At 47.9% G+C, this 20,332-nt stretch overlaps 1 protein-coding gene across 5 annotated transcripts; it reads right to left on the bottom strand.

The window, feature by feature from the left end:
* ahdc1 (AT hook, DNA binding motif, containing 1) lies at nt 1-19,612 on the bottom strand. Of its 5 annotated transcripts, XM_084918740.1 has the most exons (7): nt 19,024-19,612; nt 17,335-17,419; nt 7,425-7,619; nt 5,808-7,123; nt 3,958-5,672; nt 1,744-3,478; nt 1-853 (listed from the first exon to the last, which is right to left on the bottom strand). In XM_084918740.1, exons 4-6 carry the CDS (start codon nt 7,017-7,019, stop codon nt 1,750-1,752), a joined length of 4,656 nt encoding a protein of 1,551 aa, XP_084774866.1. In that variant the 5' UTR covers nt 7,020-7,123; nt 7,425-7,619; nt 17,335-17,419; nt 19,024-19,612; the 3' UTR covers nt 1-853; nt 1,744-1,749. The 5 variants fall into 5 exon arrangements, with proteins under 5 accessions (XP_084774866.1, XP_084774864.1, XP_084774865.1 ...); XM_084918738.1 differs by lacking the exon at nt 17,335-17,419 and having other exon boundaries at nt 7,506-7,619; XM_084918739.1 differs by lacking the exon at nt 17,335-17,419 and having other exon boundaries at nt 7,457-7,619.
* Between the last annotated feature and the right edge of the window lie 720 nt (nt 19,613-20,332).

Genomic DNA, 20,332 nt, shown 5'->3' on the forward strand with positions numbered 1-20,332 from the left:
ACAGAGCAGAGAAACCATGGCAGAACGCAGAGGAGGGCAAGTTGATGATGGGCCTTCACAGCGAAACAGAGGCCCCCTGGCTTGGAGCTGGAGTCGTATGTACAGATGCTGGTATTTCAAGAGCAGAAACTGATTGAGTCCACTTTTTCTCTTATGGGACACAACACAAGGAGTGCACAGAGAGGGACATTTGCTAGGCTTATGGCATTTCAGAAGTTGATTCGGGCTCAGATGCGGTTCGAGTTTGGGCACAAGACAGAAATGCAGAGCTGAGAGCAGAACACAGTTGCTGGTTTAGCAGAGGAGGAGAGAAAACAGGGGAAATAAACACAGAGAGAAAGAGCGAGTAGTGTGATCCTAGTTTGCCCACATTGCAGATACAGGGAAAAAATAAAATAAATAACGCAAAGATTTGGTGAGTTAGACTTCTAAGGGAAACAGAGTCCTCCATGTATCACAGCAGGACTCCAAGGGATGAGGAGATAGGTTTGTCTTTGTCCGTCAGCGTCTGGTATTCATCTGTCAGCTCCTCCTGGCCGTTCCCTCATTCCAGCGTGTGAGTGCGCACACGTACGACTTCATGTGGTCATGTTTAGGTAGTGAACAAATCCGCGCATGCGTGTCTCGCGTTTGCGCGCGCGTGTGCGTTTGTGTATGCGCATGCTCGAGTACGTGAGTTGATCTTGATTGTCAGTGCTGGAGAATTAAAGCTTTAACTGTCCAAAAGCTGGCAGCTAAATTCTCACCCTTCATTTCGCAGTCCCTCACAAAGAAGTCCCCTTAAAAAAAGGAAAAGAAGGAAAAGAAAAAGAAAAAATGTTTGCAAATCTGTAAAAGCTTGAATTGAATGCACCTGAAAGGAAAACGGAGAGAGGGAGAGACAACAAGAGATCAGAAGAGACAATAAAAGTAATATGAGACACACTTTCTATTAAAAAAACAAACATTTTTAGGATATTTTAGTCAGAGCGATGTGTCCATTTTGATGAAAATTGCACTTTTGCATTTCAGCCTAAAGATAAATATATGGGGTTTAACAAGAGGTTTTGAAATACAAACTGCAGCAAAACACATTCAAATTCACCTGTAACCTCCATTAAATTGGCAAAAAGAATGTGCAAATGTGGTCCTAGAGAGTGTGCAGAGCAGGGCTCAAACATGCAACTTTGAACCCATGTCTTTAGCATTGTTTGGTTTTACAGGGTTGGTGGAGACCATCCTACACCCTTTTTAAAGTATTTTGTATCTTAGATCTAAAAAAAAGAAAAAAAAGAAACAATTTTATTATTGATGTCCTTTTCCCCCATTAGCTCAAAAACAGATTAAAGGTAGCGTCTTTTACTGTAAAAGTTGCTTGGCACAAAATTGCTCATGCACACAGATATAAGCTTCGCACGACGAGGCTTAAATTGTTTTTGATGGGTTATTACTAAAAGGTGACCTGTTCCATTTATCATTGGACAAAAATACTGTTGTTAGTGTTGCTCTGCAAATAAGTGCTATCAGCACACATCGTCTTTTAGGCTGCCTTTACTGTTGGTGTTCTAGATACACTGAAGATATGAATTGGCCTTTTATGATCATGTTTATGGGGTAAGTCTAATAATAACAAAACAGTAATAAAAAAAAAGATTTTGCTTCTACATCCAGTTGAATATTATGTAACATTCATTGCTTAACAGTTTATGGATCTATTTATGCATTTCCACCCTTTTACCTACGTTGTCCTCAACAGTCACTCACCTGCCGTTACAGGCTTGTGACGCTGAAGCTGTCATCACCGGCTGGGTCCAGGAGCTGGCACAGCACCCCGCCTCCCTGAGCCGGCTGGGAGGGGTAGCGGTGTCCCATGCCTTGGTAGGATTGCTGGGGCACAGAGTAGCCACTAGTGTCCTCCTGATGGGGCGAGGAGTCCAGGGGAGGTTTGGGGTACGGGGAGTGAGGCAAGGGCCCCTGCCGATGGCCCGTGCTCATGGCGTGGGAGGTCATATCCCGCTTGTGTGGGGTAATGGCGGCGGGAGGGCTGCGCTCCTCATAAAGCATAGGTGTTGCATGGCAATGGAGGCCGGGGCTGGGGTTGGAGTGTGTATGCGAAGGGAGGTGGGTGTTGAGGTTGGTGTGTGCATTGAGGTGGGGTTGATTGTTGGAGTGCGAGAGAGGGCTGCTCTGTAGGTGCGATGTTGGATGCGTGTTTGTGTGTGAGCTCAGGTGGGGCTGTGGGCTGGGATGATGTGCGTCGTGCGGAGTTGGAGTCAGATGTGTGTGCGTGTTTGCATTTGGGCTAGAGAGCGAATTAGCCGGTGTACTCCCATGCGGACTTGCGTGCGGGTTGCTGTGTGCGTGCACAGCTGTATTTGAGTGAGCGTGTGGGCTTGGGCTGCCGCTGTGCGATGTCTGTCCGTACCAGTAGGGGGAGCTGCAGTAGCTCGGTGAGTCGTACTGCGAAAACTGGGGGTCTTTTGGAGGGGGGCGGTGCGAGGGACTGAGTGCAGTGCCGCAGTGGGGTGTTAGCCGTGGTGAGGGGGAGCAAGAGGGGGAGAAGGTCCTGGAGGGGACAAGGTGGTAGGACTGGTGTGGAGGAGGGGTGGGCTTGGGTGGATAAGGGGGAGAGGAAACACTGGGTGAGAGGGAAGAGGAGGATTCTCCAGGGTATAAGGCCGGATATCGCTCCTCAGAGGATGGTGTGGAGGGGTGGGCAGAATAGGGGGAGGGGTATTCACAGGGGTCCTGGAGGTAGCTGGAAGGTGGTGCAGGATTAGGAGTGGCCAAGGGAGAAAGGCTGCTACTGTCTCCACTGTAATAATCCAGCCCTTCCTGAAACAGCCCGGACCCCTCTGGACCTACAGCAGACACCGCTGGTCCCACCGCTGACGTAGACGCAGCCTTGCCCCTCCCTTTGGATCCCGCTGGCCTCTCCCTCTGACAGGGAGACAGACCTCCTCTGCCTCCTCTCGACCCCCTGCCCCGTCCTCCGACCCCTCCGCGCTTAGGTCCAGGAGCAGGTGTTGGTGAGGGACTGGATGGGGAATCAGAGTGCAAAGCAGAAACTCCTTCTTTTTCTAAATGTGGCTCAGTCCGTTTCCTGCGACCACGGCCGGGTTTGTTGGTCCCCCCGCCCTGGAAGAGGACGTTCTGGCTCCAGTTATAAGAAGGTCCCGAGGCACTCTCATGCCAGTCCATCATCAGCTTCTCCAGGCTGGACAGACTTGACTGGCCCCCTTCTCCACTAACAGAAACAACCTCATTCTGTTTGTACGTGCCACATGTGGAACTAGGGCCACTATTAGTGGCTGCGGAGCCAAGATGTGAAGAGTCAGAAGAAGATTCTGACAAACTTTCAGGGAAAGGTTGTCGCTTGGCCTTCTGGGGGGTGTAGTTTGAGATATCCAAGATGTCTTTGGACTCATTGGATCCATATTCACTATAGCCATGGTACTGAGGTCCAAAGCTGTCTGTTGACCAGCCACTGTAACCTTGTCTGAAAAAAATAAATAATAAGAATACCAACATATATTATACAATAAATAAAAACACCTAAGCAGTATTTGTGCAAAAGAGTTTTCACTGCTCTTTGTTGCAGTTTCACAAATCAGTAACAGGAGAAATCTCAGTGGCAGGCTATGACAGTGCACTTGTAAGCTGGGTAAGGATGAGGAATATTTAGCCAAAATTTAAATTTTCACAAGGCGGGCATGGTGATATTGAAAATTGCATGCTGGAGTGAATCATTCATACTGAGAAATATAATCATCAGACGTGATCGGGTTTTTCAGATATCTAAAAGCCTGATTTGCACCTTTTTTTTTGTTTATTGTCAAATAAAATATTTAATTACCTACATTTACATTTAAGTTTCATTAAGACCAAGTCAAATGTTTGTGTGATAATTTAAGATTTACTTCTATTAGTTAATGTAGGATTTCTTTTAATGACACCTGAGTGGTAGAAGCGATTTACCTGAAGTTCCACTGATTGGCGTTGTATTGTTTGTAACCCTCTAGGGAGGAGGAGCTGAAGGGGCTACTTTTGGCCACAGACATGTATCCTCCTCCAGGTGACGTCGGCCCTGTTGAGTCCCCCCGCATTGCAGAGGAATGACTTGCACTTGGATATCCACCGTAGCCCCGCTTGGCTGTGGCTTGATAGCTAGAATAACCCATTGGACCGACAGGGTTGGCCTTGCCAATGTTGTTACCAGACCAGCTGCAGTCTGAGGATCTCTGTGGCACCACAGGAGAGGAGCAGGAGTAGCCAGAAGAGTAGTGGCCGTAAGAGGCGGGATGGGGGGAGCTAGGAGAGTGTGAGAGAGATGGAGGAGTGGATTTAGGATAGGTAGAAGTGGTGGGGGATGTTTGGGCCAGGCTGGCATAGCTATATGGAGGCCTGCTTGAGGAGCCAGGTGTCTGGCCTGAACCCTCCGCCCCAGAACTTGCACCCTTAGTGCTCCACTTAGAGAATGCGGTAGACCAGCTGTGACTGGTAGCTGGGCTGGATGGCTCGTATCCAGGGGTAGATGAAGCTTTGCGGGGGTCAGACTGTGCAGAGGAGATGTCCAGCAGGTCCGAGGAATCATCAGAGTCGAGCAGTGATCGGAAATAACCAGCGAAGAGGCCTTGTGAGTCCTCCCCAGCTGGCCCAACCCCTCTGCTCCCACCTGGGCTGCTGTAGGCACCTCCCCGTCCAAGCTCACAGGAGGAGAAGCCCCCCCTTGGAGTTCCACAGAGCTGATACCCACCCAAGCCTTTCTGTTTATCCATAGGTCCCTCTTCACCCCAGCCACCTGCCCCATTGGGCCAGTCTTGCCCCATGGACACCCCACTCCCTTTGAATGCACCATTTTTTTTCACACGTCTCCTCCTGACTATTTTCTCACCCCCAGGCACTGTTCCTACTACACCGCCTCCTCTGCCCACCCCACCTCCACCCACACCCTTCCCTCTTTTCCTAGGTAATCCATGCTCAGACAGGGGGCTCAGTTTCCGCTTTTTTCCGATAGATTCAAAGAAGTCACTGAAGGTGCTCTTATTACACTCTCTGCCTCCAATCCCCCCTGCTGCTCCTCCTCCCCGTCCAACACCTCCTCTGCCACCCCGTGGGCGTCTAAACCCAGTGAGCCGGTGGAGCAGGGTGGATATTCCGGGGTTTTCTGAGGGGGTATGAAAACTTTCTGGCTCACTAGGTGTCCAGCAACGAGGGGGGGAGCAGCGGCCAGTGGCAGGAGGCTGGCGGTTTAAAAAGGCCAGTTTGGAGAGAACATCCCCATATTCGGTTTTCACATCATTCGTGTCATTAACATAGGATGGATAAGGATAAGGGAGTTTAGTCCGTCGCCGCCTCCGGGGCTTCTTGGGCTGGTCTCCATTACCACCAGGGTTCCCAGCATTTGGAGGCTCCCCCTGTATTCCTGGCAGGGGCTGTTTAGGCGGTCGTCCCCGCCTGCGTTTGAGGATAACAGGGAGCTCTCCGGGAGGGAACATCACCATCACACTCTTTCCGTTGTTTTTCATTCGGAGGAGTGCAGTTGGCTCTCGGGCTGCCTCTGAGCCCTCCACGTTGCCATCATTACTCTTTTCCGTCCCCGTGATCGTTTCCAGATTAGAAATTTTGTAGCTCTTCTGTCGCCGGCTAAGGCTGACTGGAATGCGTGCCACTTTGACAACAATCCTCCTCACCTGTAAAGCGGACACAAAGGTAAAACAGCTGCGACAGCAAATTGACTCAATGTTCATTAGTGAATAATATGACGTTATATGTAATGTCAAAAAGAAGTGGTGATGCAGCGATATGTGACTAAAAAATAAACTTACACCAACAAAACGCCCGCGTCTGCCATTACTGGGAGGACATACCCTCAACTCCGCAACGGGTTCCTCCTTCATCGTTAGCAGAGATCCAGGGATTGTGGGCGTGTTCCCAAATGAGAGATGAGGGGTAGTGTGATCGTGGATAGCCTGGGCTGCCTGACGCTGTTTCATTACGCTTTTAGGGCCTGCTTTATGAACAGGTTTCGTTGAGGGCCTGGACCTGGATTTAGGTCCAGGTCTATAGCCGAGTCTGGGCCCAGGTTTAGGTATAGCTTTAGGAACAGGTTTAGGTACAGTTAGAGCAAGAGCAGTGTCTGTGTGACTGGTAACTGCAGGGAGAACAGCCTCCACAGATGAATGCTCTTCTTTATCACCAACTGCCACCTCCTCCTCTTTTACCCTCCAGATCTTTTCCTCTAATACTTCCTCATCCTCCTCTCCTCCCTTTTCCCTCCCTGCTCTTTTTTCCCCATCCTCAATGCTTCTGCGGAGGCGTGAGGATTTGCGCAGGTGACAGGGAAAGCGGGGACGTCCAGAGCTACGGAGTGCATACTTTTTTTCTGTCTCTATGGGAAGTGGGGAGGAGTCAGTGTTTGAGTTTGGACCAGCAGGGACTGGACAAAATGTTGAGGGCACGTCTGTCTCTGCAGTTCGGACCGGGGCTGCCAGCTGATTGGTGGAGGCAGGATGATTGCCTAGCGCCAAAGACAAGGGCTGCGGTGAGTGTATGGCCTCTGGTGTAAGAGATTTGGAGAGTTCTGGCCCTACAGAAGCTGCGTGTGAGTTCACATCCGTGAGTCCACAGTTCTCCATATTTGCATGAGAAAAAGCCTGTGCATGCACATCTGGGTCTATGTGTGTTTGCATGTTTCGAAACGTCTCTGCAAACGTATGTGTCTCAGCAGTCGTGTGAGTCTCTGTCTGCCGCCGCCGGCAACTGCTGTGCCCCAGCCTCCTCTGAAGATGGAGGCCGTTGGCCAGGGCAGACGGAGAGGAGGAGGGAATGTGGTCGGATGTTACCAGCGCCAGTCCATCATGAGAAGGATCCTGGAACCCCCCCTGGAGCGTGAGCTCCCTGGTCCAGAACTCCGCTCCTTCGAGCGCTTCAAGCTCCTCAAGCCCCGGCACACACCCCTTTTCTTCAGCCCGAGCCTCACCACAGCCCACTGGAGCCCCAGTTTGGCCTGAATGCAGGTGATCTGATAAGCTACTCATTCAGGACACAGTTTTGCTGGCACTGAGGCAGGGAAAAGATGGATGTTTTCAGATTTATGTAAATGGGTATTTCTTCTTTGTAGCTGGCAAGAAGACTCAAAAACCTAAAGACAGATACGAAAACAATATTACCAACTGAAAAGTAAGCCCATAAATATGTTAAAACCTCCTCCTTGAATTTAAGACATTTAATCCAAACCCCATGAGTCTCCCCACCCCCAAAAAATGGCTTTTGCTAAGCATAAATTATGAAACACGTAGAAAAATTTGCAGAGATGTAATTGCGATTGTGAAATAGAATCGTCAACATTTTTGGCAACAGGCCATAAACCTAATCCATGATGCACTCTCCTCTATTAACTGTGCCACCCACACAGCAGCATTACAACATTAGATTACATTTACCATTCATATCCTGTTCAATTTGTTGCTTTTACCAAATGATCATGGCACTGATTCTGATTTTGATTCTGAGTTGAGCCTCACTCTGTCTGCCTGACTGGCTCTGTTCTGCAGGGGATCATTGGGTCATCAATACTGCAGTGGAGAGCTCACATACTTCTCCCTCTCCCCTCTGCTCCTGTCTTTTGCCCATGGTTGCTGGAGTGAGAGAAAGAAAGATAGAGATACAGACAGGGGGAAGGGACAAAGAGTTGAAGAAGGTGGAGGAAAATGCGGAGTGGGGGGAAATGAAAGGAGAAAAAAGAAAGGAGGAGGGTGGAGCAGAAAGAACAAGAGAAAAAGAGATTAGTACATGATGTCACAGCATGCATCAGGCCAGACTAGAATCAGTTTTTTGGTGCGGGCTGCACTATCTCATGCAATCATTTTGGAGGATGACTTGCAGTATAAATTTTTAAAGTCTAATTGTAGTTAGTGTTTCATTCTGATGTGTTCCAGCAGAGTGTGGGTAGAAGTGTATGCTGGTATAAATACTCAGAGGATCATCAATACGCGACAGTAATGTTTTTGCCGCATGTGCGATATTTGAGTGAGAGGACGTATATGTTGTTGAAAAATGCAAAGAAATTCAACTGTTGAATCATGTCGCACAGCAGACATGGGTGCGTGGACCCACACACACATACACACACACACTGTCACTGCTCATGCCACGTTTCACCAAAACTATTCCAAATGCATTACAAAGCTCTAGACTCTGAGGGTGCAACAAGAATGAGAATGTGTGAATAATCACATCCACCAGGGGGAAGCAGAGAGGTGGTGAATGGAGAGGTGTTAAGAGGATGGAGAGATGAAGGTGACAGAAAGACAGGAGCGATGGAGGGATTATAGAAACCCAAAGCATGGGGAGAAGTGCAGGCAGAAGTGCTGTGAAATCTCAGCCCCGTGTGGTGTGAGACTCACATGTGACTGCATCCAATCACAAGTAAACGCAACATTTGCAAACTTAATTTATACATACGCACACGGCTGACTCCCAACACTGTACCGCACGGTCTACATTCAACACAATTATGTCCATCGTCAGATCTCCCTGCCTCCCTCTCCAACATATGGCTCTGATTAGGAAGGAGGGTGAAGGACAGGGAGAGAGAGAGAAAGGCGGGGATGGAGAAAGGGGGAGTGTGAGACATGGGAGAATGGGAGAGTGAATGGGTGAGAACATATGAAAAGAGTGAGAGAAAAAAGAAGACGAACAGGAAGGTGAAAGATATGATTGAGTCGGTAGCGGGGCAGAGACAGGCAGACAGATTTTTGGCAAAATGAGGGAGCAAAAGTTGGTGAAGAGGAGGCGAGAGGAAGACAAAAGAGTAGAGGGAGAGGAGAAGAAGTGGGAGAGTTTCGCTGTAGCAGAGTTTTGCGGCTGCACACATGGAGCAGACCAAACCTCGGTGCTCTGCTGCTCTGAGGAATGACACAACTGGGACAGACGAACATGGAGATGAACACAAACACGCTAAACATACTTTCTTTAACCCCCCTCTCACCCACACAGCCCCCCCATTCCCAGCGCTACCTCAGACTCCCCCACCCCCCCTCCGCCTCTCCCACTTTCATTCTCACTTTCTCTCTCGTCTAATTAACAGCGCTCATTAATTAAGGCTTCATCTGACCAGTTTGTGAGAGAACGAGAAGAGCACATGCTTTAATTAAGCATTGCGTCACATGCGCTCGCTGCGCACACGCACACACATGCGTGCACGCGCTGTCACTCAGAGGCGCACACACACCAGCGACACATGCCAGCACGCAAACGCGCATGCAAAACATGCCCCCACAGCTCCATCCTCCCACACACTCGCACATCGATTTACACATAAAGACAGACATATCACGCACACATGTGAACCCATGCACGATCACACGCCAAACAAAGACAAACATGCAAATATCCCTCTACTGTGCTCTGCAGGGGGTTTTCTGACAGGGTTTTAGATGCCAGCCAATCAAATGCTCCCACTGTGATTCATTGTTTTAAGCAAACACTCCTGGCATCCATCAGCCGCCATTCCAATGTAATCACCGTCATACGTAGCGAATGCGTTTTGGTGCATTTTTTGCTGTGAATGGCTCTGGGGCTTTGGAACACACAGTTGCGTAGTATTGTCTCTGTGAAAACAGCCGAGGGTGCGCGCTGCTCCCACATGATGATCTGTTGAATCTGTTTCACAAAGAGCAGCTCTCGTATGAATGATACTGTTTGAACAGTTTTCATCTTGCACATTTTCTTTTTTTTTCTCGGAAAACTTTTAGGTCTAATTGTGCAAGCGCGGGCGAAAGGAAACAGAGGGAGCGACACAGAAAGAGAGAGACTCGAACCTCTCAATTTCCAGTTTGGGCCACTGGCCTGTTGGTGCGTAGTCTAAGAGGCGCAATGACTCTGTACATGGTAGCTGTAAAGCATATCTATTCTGTTCCCATCTATCTCACTGCCACAAAGGCTTGCAGACTCACAGGCCTGCCAGCAGAAACCCTCAATGAGGAACTAGACCCAGTGTGTATGGTTGTGTTTGTGCGCGCACGCACCAGTGTGCTCGTGTATAAGTGTGTCTTCCTGGGTGTGTTTGTAAAAGCACTCACTGAGCTCTAACGGGTGTGCAGTTGTTGCTAAGAGACAGGCAGCAGCACCGAAACAGCATGGGGGGGTGTAAGGGAGGGGGGGGGGACATAGAGAAGAGAGTGACTGAGAGAGAGAGAGAGAGAGAGAGAGGTGGTGAGGGGAGGAGGGGGCTCCACCGAGAGGTTTAGACAGATAAGAAGAAGAAGGGGGGATGAAACAGAGGGAGCAAGATGGAAAAAGTGTATGTGAGGCCAGCAGAGAAGCATGAGAGGTGGGGAGGGGGAAGTGGGTCAAGGGGTCCGCAGAGGCTGAGTGACACCGCGCAGCGGCTCGACTACACCGTCGGGCTCTCGTCGCTCCATCACCTCAACCCTGACGCAACCCCAACCTTCGGCTCCAACAAACATACACGCAACAATAAAATCCTTCCACGGAAATCATCGGTGAACGGAAACATGAGAAAAACACAGCAACAGTGTGTGTACTTTCTAAAAATGTAGCAGACACGCGTGCAGGCAGCGGTTTTGGGGTGTTTACCCCTTTTCCATAGGTGAATGCAAAGCTGATATTGCTCACATTTGGCTATTTGATCATAATTTTAAGTCTTTATAGATGCGAGGCTTTATTGTTTGCTTGTTTGCGATTGGTTTGACATCCAGAATATAACGTTCGGTTATCCAACACTTCTCAATGAGACACTGTGACCAAGCAACTTGTTGAGTCGTTGACTGGCGCTGTCGCTCCAGCTTCACACATTACACATTACATAGTGTCAGTACCACATAGTAGCATTACATGATGTTGCACTTTAACACTTTGGCCCATAAATGCAACATTTGACGATCTACCCTGTATGATGAGTTTTGACATCTTAGTATATATCAATGAAGACGTGGTTAGTAAGAAAAGCGAAGTCCACCCTCACTAACTTCAGATCCAGTCATTTTGTTGTGTAAGCAGGCCTGAAATATGACAGAAACTGCTCAGTTCAGAAAAGACCTTCAAGGCTTACTCCTAGTAGGTTTTCAAGGGTTAAGGAAAGACAATACAGGTAAATCGATATGCCACACTTGATTACTTACATGAAGGTGTTTTTGTACGTACTGGAAGTTCTGCTGAGGTTTCAGGTTTACGTATGCAAATAAGGCATTATCTATCTAAATATGAACTAATCTGCCTACTTTTCCAGAAGGGAAAACTGAACACCAGATAAAGCCAGGATCACAATTCTTGTTACATTATAATATTTATCTGCAGAGTAAAAAGGGAATGTTGTTTAGCACTTTATAAATTGGAAAATGCTGTTCACAACCAGAAAAGGAAAACATTTTTATGATTAAATCATACTATAAATCAACCTCTGAACAATATAGGGACAAATCTCTCTTCAGAATATAGACTGGAATAAAACTGAAGAGTCTGGTGTATGTAAAGTGGAGAGCTCCGGCTCAGAGTGTGAGAGACTCTAAAGCTACGAATTGTAAAAATGTCAACACATTTTTATTGGAAAGTAGTATTTACAGGCAAAAAGTTGGAGCATTAGTAGTAAGTCACCGTGAAACTCTTATCAGTCGATTCCTTGTAGCGAGACAATACAAGTTTATGAAATTTTATGTTAACTTATGTTAATGAGGTATTATCCTGTTAAATATGCGCTAATTTGCATAAATGCCCAGTAGAGAAAGTCTGGAAGAGTAAAAGTACTAAATGTGAGCAGTTTCTTTCCATTAGTCTGAAGGAAGACTTAACTTTGTTCATTCTGAGCTGCATTACAATACATAAGAATATCCTCATTCAACATGAGCTAAACCTAAACAGAACTTAGACATCAGCTTTAAAATAGCTGTCTGACATTTGGATAATAGGTATTTTTTCCCTTCCAAAAAAAGTTTTCAGTATTGAATCTTTATTAGTTTAGCCAATTTCTCAAAAGTTTTAATTTAACTCAATAAACAAAGAGTAAAACTCAAGTTATAAGGTCCTGTCTCAACTGCAGTGCACTGCAGCCCAACAGGCAAAAACAGTGAGCAGCTAAGCTTTAACCATATGCAAACTCTTCTGATCAGCAGACCTGGGTTGTCTGAGAGCTCGAGGTGCTGGTAAGTGTGCCAAAGCGGTGTTACGTACAGACCGCCGACATCCCCGCACACAAATGACCATCAACATCCCCTCAGAACAACACTGAACCCTGGTGAGCTGCAGCTCCATCCACACACGTCAGTCAAACACAGACAGTCCAAGGAACACCCTTTACATACAGATCCCCCCCCCCCCCCCCCCCAAACACACATACACCCACCCACCCACACTCTCTTTCACTCTGACCTCTCCTCTCTTTCTCACCCACTCACATCCCACCCGTCCTGCTGCCCCGCCCCCCCTCTGCAACCACCTTCCCAGCTGCAGGAAATTCCTAATGATCTCCATCATCAGTGCGCGCGCTGTATCTCCTGCCAAGAGTAGGCGTGTGCGTGCACGCACGAACACACGCACGTACACACACCAAGGATGCACACAAAGCATATCAATGAGCAGAGACCAACACATAAACCATATGTGCAGACAAACAAAAAGAGGCAGACAGACAGAAACGCATCTAACGTAAACAGACTTCACACAGAGCAGATACAGTGGCAGCTCAGCCAAGGATGCACACAGGGGATTGGAGAAGTAGCTCCAAACACTAGACAACACAAAACCAGGACCCTCCACCACCACTACCACCAACAACACCCCCCATTTGACTGTCTCACTGTCTGCCTGTCTCTCTCCTGTTGTTTCTGCAGGAACCTACATGCTGTAGTTATTTTAAGACGAGCAGGACCGTATTACCCCTTCCTTCCTTAGCCCCTCCTCACTCCTCTTTCTCACTGTTCCTTCTCTCATCTCCCCAGTACTCCCCACTCTCGCACCACCACCACCACCACCCACCTCCTGCCCCTAGTTTCTCTCCCACAGCTCCCACTCCCCAACACCCCCTTCCTCATCTTCAACTCAGCCTGACACTCTCCTCTCTCTCTCTCTCTCACTCTCCTGCAGGCAGTTTACTGGCGCTGCTGATGGCCGCCCCTCATTCGGGTCATGTGACCAACTGCGCCAGCTGGGAACAGCGAGGAGTGTGCACATGTGCGCACGCATTGAAACACATGAACAAGGACACACATACACAGGGATATGTCTGGAAAAACACACACACAAACACATGCAAATACAGGAAGATGAAACCAACCACTTAGGTGCAAATACAGAAACACTCCCACTTACAGTTCACACAGGTGCGCACACACGCAGACACACACGCTGAAGCACGCTACACGCTGACACTGATGAAAACCCACACTTAACAGCCACACATACCGGCACACGTGAAAACAGTCACGCACATCCAGCGCACACATCGAGGACACACAAACCAGATGCTTGGACCCCGACACACACTCAGACCTTGAGGCCAGTGTTTTGGAGAGGGGCCTCCGTGCTGCGGCCCTGACTTCCTGACTCCTCCTCCTCCTCCCTCCATACTCCTGTTCCACAGTTGCTGTGGGAGACGCTGCTGCAGCGCCCGTTGCCAAGGAGAAGGCTGCTGGCTGTTTGAACAACAATGGCCGCCTTGTGAACATTCCAACTGTAGGTACTGACAGCTCATCAGCCACAGCCTCAACATACACATTTCTCAGAAAGCGCGCACGCACACACACACACACACACACACGTGTACGGCTGACACTACACACCAGCGCTACACCACTGTACCTCTCTGTGCTGTGGTTCTTGGCCTCAAGCCTGTGCGAGGTAACACTTTCAGACACAAACACAATGAGGCATGCACACGAAACGCACATACACACATCTGTGCACGCTCTAAGAAATTATGACTTCTGCTGAGAGGATAAGAAACCCTTCCGTCCCTCTCTGTCTACCTGCATCTCTTTACCATCGTTCTCTCTCTCTCTCACACACACACAATTGGTGCGCAGTGCATTCATCCATCTTCCCCCTTCTCCCCGACTAGTCTCTGTCTTTCTCTCTTATCTCTTTCTCTCTCCTCCCCCCTCCACAGCCTCCTGCTTTCAGTCTCTCACTTGCTCCTCACTTGCTCATCCCCTGCCTCTCTCTCTCTCTCTCTCTCTCGCCGTCTCCCTTTCCGTCTCAGGAAGTGTGTGTTCTCACTCTCACGCACGCACACACTATCATCCTGGCACGCACATATGTGGAGGACACACATTCACACATAGACACACACACACATATATACAGAGAGAGAGCCGCTCACAATCTCTTTCTCTCTTGGAAGGTAGCGAATCTTTTCGTCCCTTGGGGGCATACACTTCCTCAGAGAAGGAGGGAAAAGGGAAAGAAGAAAGAGAACTAGAAACAAGGGTGGAACGGGCAAGAGAGAGGAAGATGAGGAGGAGGAGGAGGGAGGAAGACAGACAAGAAGGGTAGAGAAGAAAGGAAGGGAAGAGGGTGAGAACTATACTCACAGTGGGGATTTATAGACAGACCCCTTAGTGCTCTGATTATCTGTTCATATTGATGGGACGACATTGAAGCCACGCTGGTGGAACGTTGAGACGGCGCTGAAGCCAAATTGGGTAGTGGGGGGGGGTGAGGAGGGGGGTGGGTGGGGGGTGCGTGTTGTGGAGAATCACTAACAAGTCTCTGCTTATCCTCTGACTCACTGTTTTTAAACACACATACCCAGACACATGTATACTCACACACAGCTGTAAAAAAAAGAGAGAAACTCTAAGAAACACAAAGCTGTACATGTGCAGATAGGTGTGTGTGTGTCTGCGATGATGATGATGCGATCGTGTTGTGTGCCCAGACACGGAGAGATGCTTCTTGTGCGTGCGTGTACGTCTGTGTCTGCGTGTTTTCCCCATCTCTCGCTCCTCTTTAATAATTGAGCTGATTCTGTCCAGCTTGTTAGGGAGGTACACAGCAGCTTCACACTCTGTCTTTCTTTCCTTCTCATCCCTTCTGCGCCGGTCAATCCTTCCCTCCCCATACTTCCATCTTTGCCGCTCTCCCTTCATTTATCACCCTTTCTCCTTCCTGACCCCTCTGTCCTCTCTCTGTCTCATGTGCTCTCCCTCCGTCCCTTCCCCCAGCTCTCTTCCCTCACAAATCCCTCCTGTTCTTTGACCTCTCTCTCGCCTTCTCCCTCAGCAGCCCCCCCCCCCCACCCAAGCCTCCCCCTCCACCCCACTGCCCTCCATCATCCCTCTCCTCTTGCCTATCCCCACACCCCGCCGCACCTCGCTCCATCCTCCGGAGGTGAGAGGTCAGTGCTTCCTCTCCACTGTCAGACTCAAACCGGCTGCAACCAGACCCGTTGGAGGGGGGGTATGGGAGGTAGGGGTAAGGGGGATGAAGAGAATGAGGACTTGGGATGAGGAAGGACATATAGGAAAGGAGAGGCTGAAGGAGTGAAAAAGACAAGTGAAAGGAGGAAAAAAGAAAGGTGTGTTGGGGGAGGAGGGTGGCACTGACTGGAGGACAGGTGTATGAAGAGCAGTGGGGTTAAAGGAAGGAAGGAGGCGAGAGAAAAAGAGAAGGGTAGATATCTCCTCTTGAGTCACCGCTTTTGGCGCGGAGGAGCCGTTTTATGAATGTATCGTGTGGGAGGTGACAGAATGGAGCATACAAACACTGCTTACACTAATGCTAAACAGTTGCTGTGTGTGTGGGTGCATCCGTGCGTGTGTGTGTGTGTGTGTGTGTGTGTGTGGGAGTTGAACCACATTTACCTGCCTGTGGCAAAAGCTATTTCACTTCAGGTAACCATTAGATTAAAAAGAGTCATAAAAGACAGGACCCTTCACCCCAAGGACAAAGTAGTGACTAATTATTATTTTTTGCCAATAGTGGCTTGTTGCAGAGAAAAAGTTTTTAAATATGCCCAAAAATGTCCTTTCACTCCACATTTCATTTAGAGGTCTTTTAGTACATGATGTCAGTTTTTTTCCTCCTTTTTTTCCACCAATGATTTACAAACAACAGCAGAATAAGCATTAATTTTGTTTGTATGGCGATACTCAACAACAAATCAGACCCACCACAGGGTGCCAGCTGGCTAACTCCTTTAATAAAACTGACTGAAGAGGTTCAGGTTGTGTTGTAAGCGTTTGGAGCTAAAGCGCAGTGGAACAACTGGATGCAGTATGATATGTTACATAGGTCTTAAAAAAAAGGTTGGGTCTTTTTAATGTTTATTTGTTTTATACTAGAAATATTATTGTTTGTTTATTAACTGGCCTCTGGCCTCCTGTCACTGCATAAAGATGGCCTCTGGGCAAATCGAGGTGAAAATCCCAGATTTAGAGAGAACCGCTAACAACTCTGAACCCAAATTCTGTTGCTTTGAGGACAGTGAATGGCTTATTTGTGGTGTGTTGGTTAATCTGTGCTCTGCAATCAGTTACTTCTGTATTTTGGGAGGCATTTCAAGTACAAAGTATTATTAATTGCTGGACTCATTTAAGATAACGGTTTAAATTCCCTTTTCCCTGAGTGCTGCTGTGAAGGGTTCAGAGTTGAGAGCCACAATGATCTTCAGCTGTTGTTTCAAAAAGAAAAAAAACAAAAACTTCACTTTGTTGCATTCAGACAGTTTTGCACACAGCTAGAAGGCAGATGCTTTGCAGAACTAAGGAGAGTCCTTTTTTTTTGGAGAATGGGCATTTGAACAGATCCAATCTCCCATAGGATATCCTTTCAGATTTAAACTCCACTGCTTGCATGTAAGAATGCACCAATTATGAAGCTATGAGCCAGTGCAGATTTTTATAAAAATTTGCCAGAATGGCGGATTTTTCTGTTTTTTTTTCCTCTTTTGTTTTTTGTAGTTATTTATTACACCTTGACAACAAAGAAACGGAAATCTCCAGTATGACAAAAAATAACTAAACTGTTTCAAAGTCTTTCGAATCATCCTCACAATATCTTTGAAGGTTTAGCCAGCACAAAATTGGTAAACATTATTTTATGTTAGATATTTGGCCAATATAAAGGTGCATCCCGATTTGTGTGTGTGGCTTAACTTAAGCAGATGATTTGTCACAAGACCACAGAGAGTTTTACACAATGATCCTGGCTCTGACGTGAAAACCCCTGTGTGCAGAGTTGACGCATCAAAACCTCCATTCAACAGGTTGCGCCATCCTGCTTAGCTCAAAACTTCCCAAGACACTGAGAAATCATTGGAAGTCAGTGGCTATACTGTACCATTCCATGCCCTGTGTGTGTGTGTTTATGTGCGTGCGTGTGTGCGTACGCTTATACGTGAATATGTGCGTCCATTCTGTCTTCTCCATCTCCATGACGACCTCCATATCAAGGGGACGTCTGACTATGGCAACCTCACATGCTGATAGGCAGAGAGAGAGGAAACAGGTGATTGGTTGAGCTGTCGGCTGTCATATCAGCAGGGTGTATCTTTGTTACACGCACACAGACACACACATTCAAAACACGCACACACACACACACTGACTTGTCTGTGCCATCAACCTATACGCCTACAAACTGCAGCAAGGCACAAACAAAAGGTACCTCCAAAGCACACACACACTCAGATTTGAGACGAGATGTGGTGTGTTAGGTGCGCTGACCCTGCCAATGAGGACAGGAGGAACATCAACGGAGCTACAAGGCCGTTGCTATGACAACTAGCCCCGCTCACACAGGTAGGAAGCACAATGGGCCTAAGCTGTTATATGTTCACATTCCCTCTGTTTGTCACTCACTCTCTCAAACACACACACACACACACACTACCATGCACTCAAGACAAGTCTGACAGACAGCGGCTGAATGCCAAGGTAAGGCCATTTCCTTTTCATTCCAGCATTCAGAGGGTTGAAATTATTCATTATGTCCAAGTGGACCTGCCAAAAAGAGAACTCACTCTTCAACCAGCCACTGAGAGAGTGAGACTGTGTGAGTGAGAAACAGACAGACAGACAGACAGACAGAGCATCACTCTGCATACTAACAGCACCTGCACTAGGGCAGCCTGTGCACGTCTCTGAGGGGCCCTTAAATAACGAACTGTCACTGCCCAGACACTGACATTGACTTCTCTCATCCCCTCTTCTTCTCCTTTCTTGCACTTCCTCTGCACCCTCTCTCTCGCTCTCCTTTTTTTCTTTGCACCCCCTCCCTCCTTTTCTACTAAACCACAGACAAGAGCTGATAATCACCACCATGAGTATGCCTTGTCTCCAACACACTGCCTCTGTTGCCACTGCAGGATGTGCTGCTGCTGCGTCCTGCCTTATTGCCGTGACAGATCTGGGGGGCTGCCGAGAAGGAAACCAGAGGGCTGGATGGATGCTCTGCTTCAGAAAAACATCTGTCCACCAGCAGGAGTTGTGCTCACAGCTACATCTGTACTACATGCACACTGATATGTAAATATATAGATATTAGAAAAGTCCAATCAAGCTGACCCACAGGTAAAAATCTGTGCAGACATTAAATGAACAGAAGAGAACATGTGTGTGTGTGGGTCTGTTTGTGTGTCAGCAGTGTGACAGTACCCGGGGTGCTACTGTACACTGCTGCCCTACCTTCACTGTACATATATATTCAGTGATAATGAGGCTAAGAGGTGAGAATCTTGTAAATAGTGAGGAAAAACAGGTGAGGGTACACTGGGTTCACGCACGGAACTACACTGCGCGCACGCGCGTGTGTATGTGTGTGTGTGTGAGCGCACGCGAGTGTGTCTGAACATCATCATTTAAGGTCTAACCACACACACGCTGCATGCCCACAGTAAAGCCCAGATGACCCAGCAGCACGAGCGGCACGCATGCAGAGCTCCGTCCAGGTGACTGCGCCGATGAGGTTAGTGTAAGAAAAACATTTTTTAAAAAACTCAGAAAGAAAGCCAGAGGTGCGCAGCACAGCTGGCTGAGTGGACGGCGAGCAAAATTTGAACGTTTTGTACATAAGTCGCGCACTCACCAAGGGACACAGAGTCTGGGGGCTCGCGCTGCCCGCTGGAGCTGTCGCGGTGTCAACGCTGGCTAGGGGCTCGCGCAGCTGTCGGCGGCGGCGCTCACTCCTCTTCCCGCCCGGGTCACGGAGCCGTTGCCTTGACGGCTGCAGCCGTCAGCGAGCAGCATTCCCCCTTCATCTCAGCTCCCCGTGTCGGAAGGAGATAGTCCTCCCACATCAATGTAAACGCTGTATTCTCCCGCCGCGCGCCACCGTCTCGAGCGGCTCAACAGAAAAACCGCTCCTCTGGCTCACATCAATATCTGCACCACAAAAGACGGGAAAGCAAAAAAACAGAAAGGGGAGAAAATGTAAAAAATAAGGAGCAGGGGTGCTGCTTCACCGTCCTCTTTCTAATTCAGGTGCTGACACAGCCGCTTGCGAACACTGTGCTTCGGTTTGGGGTGACAGGCGCGGGACTCCCCACTATGCGGGAGGCGAAAATCGACCGTGCGCCCGTGCGTCTCTGCCTCTGCAATTCCAGCTCTCTGTCTCTCGTGCGCTCCGGTCTCGGCTGTGCCTCTCCAACGTGCCTGACTGTCAAAGCCATCCGGGCACCCGTAGCTGCCTTTACTTTACACCTCTGGAACTATGGGAACAGTAGTCTTCTGAAGAAAGAAAGCGAGTCACGGTGACGTTAAAGAAAGCGCAAACAGCAGCTATATATACATTACATTATGTTTTAGACTCCAGAAAGATGTCGGGGGGGGGGGGGGGGGGGGGGGGGGTAACACATTAAAATAAATGACCAAAAATGGATGATTAAAGAAAAATAAAGACCCGATGGTTAATGAAACATTTGTTATTAATAACTTTCTAATAACTACTTATTCAGGGCTCTGTGGTAGATAATGCTTCAAGTAATATGAAGTAAAGTAAAGCATCATACTCAGGTGATGCATAAACGTTAGGCACTGGTAAAGGAATCCCAAAGTAAAGAGTAAATAACTAATATTATAACAATCAGTAATGGATTAGTGTGAAATTAAATTGATTTACTGAAACAAATGAAGAAATTAATAAAGATTTACTGATCATAGTATCTTCCAGATCCACTATACGTTCCTGGATCAAGAGTTATCCATTGAATGACTCATAGCAAGTATCAGGTTTCTTTTTTCATTCCTTCATCACTTTTCTAGAAACTATTCAAACATTTTTGTGTCTCTTGTTGGAAATCGTTAACAATCTTTGGTAAATTCAGGGAAATTGCTGATGAAACAATTACAAAGCTGCTGAGGCTGACTGATGGTTGGTATTTTCATTGTCATAGCGA

Source organism: Perissodus microlepis, chromosome 22 (assembly GCF_051167445.1).
Source record: "Perissodus microlepis isolate ML-2025 ecotype Zambia chromosome 22, ASM5116744v1, whole genome shotgun sequence".
NCBI classification, from domain to species: Eukaryota; Metazoa; Chordata; class Actinopteri; order Cichliformes; family Cichlidae; genus Perissodus; species Perissodus microlepis.

Excerpts from the sequence above, each read along its gene's own strand:
- ahdc1 (XM_084918741.1), bottom strand. The coding sequence starts at position 7,019 with ATGAGTAGCTTATCAGATCACCTGCATTCAGGCCAAACTGGGGCTCCA. Across the intron at positions 5,673-5,807 it reads GACGCGGGCGTTTTGTTGGT|GTGAGGAGGATTGTTGTCAA; the intron begins GTAAGTTTATTT and ends TCCGCTTTACAG. Across the intron at positions 3,479-3,957 it reads GCCAATCAGTGGAACTTCAG|ACAAGGTTACAGTGGCTGGT; the intron begins GTAAATCGCTTC and ends TATTTTTTTCAG.